The sequence below is a fragment of the Nicotiana tomentosiformis genome, chromosome 8 (assembly GCF_000390325.3).
Source record: "Nicotiana tomentosiformis chromosome 8, ASM39032v3, whole genome shotgun sequence".
In the NCBI taxonomy this organism is placed as follows: domain Eukaryota; kingdom Viridiplantae; phylum Streptophyta; class Magnoliopsida; order Solanales; family Solanaceae; genus Nicotiana; species Nicotiana tomentosiformis.
Window position 1 is genome coordinate 119,983,094 of NC_090819.1, and position 3,784 is coordinate 119,986,877.

Genomic DNA, 3,784 nt, shown 5'->3' on the forward strand with positions numbered 1-3,784 from the left:
CCTCCATTTCTTCTTTACAAAAGCTATAAAACAAAGAGAAAGCAGCTTATATTTAGAGAAAAAGAGAAAAAAGACTAAAGAAAGAGAAGAAGCTAAATCGATGGCTTATTTATGTTCAGAAACTTTCATTTTCTTCACAATCTCTATCTTCAGTTCCATATGTCTTTCGTTTTCTACTCCTTTCATATTATTGCATGGTAATCTTTAATTTTTATATACTGTGTATTAGCAATATTTCATTTAAATAATTTATTTTCCTATGGAAATGGAAATTAATTATGACCATGGCAGGGATTGGACAGTCGTGCAACGATGCAGGAAGTACATTTTATACGTCACAACTCAGCCTCTTGTCCAGATCTAACGGATACTGCTTGTATGTTATTTGTTTTCCTTGTTACTTTTCTATATATATATATATATATATATATATATATATATATATATATATATATATATATATAGTCTTCTTCTCATGCATGAAATGATCAGCTAAATCATAAATTTATTATGATTATCATTATTATATTGTGCTATTTGTACATCATGCCCTTTTATAATTTTAAAATTAAAAAAATAACCTTTTTAGATCTCTTATGTGCAAAAGATAGATCTCTCATATGTAAAAAAAAAAAAAAAAAAAAAAGGTAGGATCATAAAACTAAAAACAAGTTTGCAAAGAGGCACAAAATTAAATTATTATGGTTATTATATTACTGACATTTTTTTACTACAGTTGAAGATGAGAAATACAAGTCGAGTTGAATTTTTACACTATAATAATGTAACTTTTACCTATTACATCGAGAGGCGAATCCATAATTTAAATTTAATGGATTTAAATTTGGATTGAACTCATTATACTGTTAAAACTATGGATTCTGATATAATATTTGTTAGAATTTTAATAGGTGTATATATATATATATATATATGCGAATCGTGCTTACATACTAAATGAAGGTAGCAAGTTAGCAAGGTACCAATTTTTTAAACCAAATTACCCCTAATAATGTTGTGTACCTAACAGGTTAAACTTTTTGGTCTTTTTGTAAGTTAATATATACTTCATATCGAAAGTTATGGGTTCAGATGAAATCATAGATTCTACTCTACATCCGCCTCTAATTAGATCATGTTATTTACTTTATCTTTGAAGTTATCAAATTAGGCATACTATTATGGAAAATTACATAATGTTATAGGTAATTTTAATCTAATTGTGTAAAACAGTTTTACACCAGTGTAATAATTTAAAGTCTATTATTGTTATTGTTTATTAATGTCTGGACTTTTTTTTGGGGGGTAGAGAAATTGGAAATGGAGCGTTTGATTCTTCTAGCATGCCTCTAGACAATCAGGTAACAGTTAACATAAAGTAGTGATTCTTATTGTTTCTCATTATTTCGATAGAATTAATTGCATAAAATTCTTGTGCTTTTCATGAATTGTAATCCGTGCCTTTCTTTTTGCCCATGCTGTACTTTGTAGGTTCAAATTGCTTGTGAAAAGGTAATGAGACATCACTAGATTATTCTTTTTGTTTCTCTTTTCAACTATACTTTTTAGAACTAAAAATATAAAAAATTGAAAACCTATTGACAATGTCTGAAATTAAATTATAGGTGAAGGGAATGAATGAACTTCAACGAGGTTACAACTTAGTTGGTCTCTCACAGGTAAATATTCATTATAATAATAAATGCGTCTCTCTTACTTTTTCCTTTTTGTCTTCTTATTACTCCCTAAGTCTAAAATTATTTATCGTATTTTTCTTTTACACGTTCCTTAAAAAAATATTAATTAAGAGAAATATTAGATTATTTTACCCTTATTTTTATCTTAAGATATAATCTATATTCATTAAATATTTATTCTATTTATGTGTTATCTCCATATTCTAGAACAATTACTATTAAAGGTAAAATAGAAAAAAATATAATCAATTTTGTCTTGAGCTTCTAAAATGATAAATTATTTGAGGCAATTATTTTTAAAAATCACAACAGATAATTGTGCGGCAATCAATATTTTATTTATGGAAAATGTGTTTTTCAGGGAAATATGGTAGCTAGAGGACTTATAGAGTTCTGTGATGGAGCACCCCCGGTGAGAATTTTATCACAATTATATTTTAACAATAGTTTTTCTCTTTATGTTCATTATTTACGTTTAATCGTTTTTTTTTTGGAACTTAATTGTGCCACAGATCAAGAATTTTATCTCAATAGGTGGACCTAATGCTGGTGTTGCTGCCTGCACTGTATGTAATTCTATATCCATCCAAGTCGTAGTAATATAATAACAACAATAACGATAATAAAAATAAAAATAATAATAATAATAGAGTTTATTTGCATTTATAATGTAAAAACAAACCCAGTAATGCGAAAATTTGACTGCAATGGACCAACAACAAAGAACATAGAAGATCAAATAGTAAAAAATAACAGCGCAACAGAATAAAACGAGTATACAATTAACATGTTATCACAAGTTAAACTACGTCAATAGTATATAAATTATTTGCATTGTTGGTGTATACAATTACGAAGTGTAAAATAACTTATGTTCTTTAATTAATTAATAGGGTGGCCCTTGGTGTGCTGGAGCTGGTGGTGTTGGAATATACTCCGATTATGTTCAAGTATACTCTCTTTAAAATCTCTTTTCATATTCTTTTACTTTCCTTTCAATTTTTTCAAGTGATTATTCGAGTTTTTCATCTGCAAATCTTAGGCTCATTATGCTCCTAGTGGCTATACCAAGCTTCCAAATGTGAGTAATTCTTGCTTAATTATTTCTTTGGTTATATTCGTAAATACTCTTAAAGTGGAAACGGATTATAATTTAACATTTTCTTTACATTGGTTCTCCTTTTTCTTTTTCTCAGGATATTGCTGGATATTTGAAAGGTTGTAGGTATCTACCAAAGCTTAATAATGAAATTCCTAATGCAACTAATCCCATTTATAAGCAGCGTTTCACCAGCTTGAAGAACCTTGTACTTATCATGGTACATTTTACTATTCTTTTTTATTTTATCTCCACCTATATTTATTAATTCAAGTATGTATTTACTAAATAATCCCCTTTTTATTTTGAATATCTTTACAGTTTGAAAATGATAATGTGATAAACCCAAAAGAAAGTTCTTGGTTTGGCTTTTATCAAGATGGAACCTACTCTCAAATTTTGCCACCGCAACAGGTAATACTATTTTCCTATTTGTACTTCTTAAAATCAATAATCCTGTAAGTATATTTTAGGAGTAATAATTTTTTTTTTTTGGCAGACTAATCTTTATCTAGAGGATACGTTTGGATTACAAACATTGGATAAAGCTGGAAAAGTGAAGTTCATAAAGTTACCAGGAATTCACCTTGGAATGGATATTCAAGAAATGCAGCAATATGTTGCCCCATATTTGATTGATGGACCGCCAAAGAATAAAGCTGCTGCTCAAGTAGTCCACTGATTAAAAAACTTTCTTGTTAAGGATAATGGTGTTAACAAAAAGTGCTACTAAATTGTCTTCGTGTTATTTGTATATCATGCCCCTTTATAATTTTAAATTTAAGAAAATGACATTTTTAGTGATAGTAGCAAACTTGTTATTGTATGTGAAAGAAAGAAAAGTGGATAAAATAAAAATAAAAAAAGAGATGAAATTATGATGTATGCGCATACATCGGCATTCGTATGATGTAAGTGCTTACCTCAGCAGGGCATTCAAATGCCTATAAAAGGGGTATGCATTTTCATTTGCAAATCATCTCTCAAC

At 28.2% G+C, this 3,784-nt stretch overlaps 1 protein-coding gene across 1 annotated transcript; it reads left to right on the top strand.

Annotated features, from left to right (window-relative positions):
- Window position 1: 1 nt before the first annotated feature.
- LOC104100045 (uncharacterized) lies at window positions 2–3,553 on the top strand. Its single transcript, XM_009607204.4, has 12 exons — window positions 2–197; window positions 292–376; window positions 1,310–1,361; window positions 1,492–1,512; window positions 1,626–1,679; window positions 2,059–2,109; window positions 2,210–2,263; window positions 2,591–2,647; window positions 2,740–2,778; window positions 2,894–3,016; window positions 3,118–3,210; window positions 3,296–3,553. Exons 1-12 carry the CDS (start codon window positions 101–103, stop codon window positions 3,476–3,478), a joined length of 909 nt encoding a protein of 302 aa, XP_009605499.1. The 5' UTR covers window positions 2–100; the 3' UTR covers window positions 3,479–3,553.
- Window positions 3,554–3,784: the final 231 nt, after the last annotated feature.

Coding starts and splice junctions, on each gene's coding strand:
- LOC104100045 (XM_009607204.4), top strand. CDS start 101: ATGGCTTATTTATGTTCAGAAACTTTCATTTTCTTCACAATCTCTATC. Junction 377..1,309: donor AGATCTAACGGATACTGCTT/GTATGTTATTTG, acceptor TTTGGGGGGTAG/AGAAATTGGAAATGGAGCGT. Junction 2,779..2,893: donor GCTATACCAAGCTTCCAAAT/GTGAGTAATTCT, acceptor TCTTTTTCTCAG/GATATTGCTGGATATTTGAA.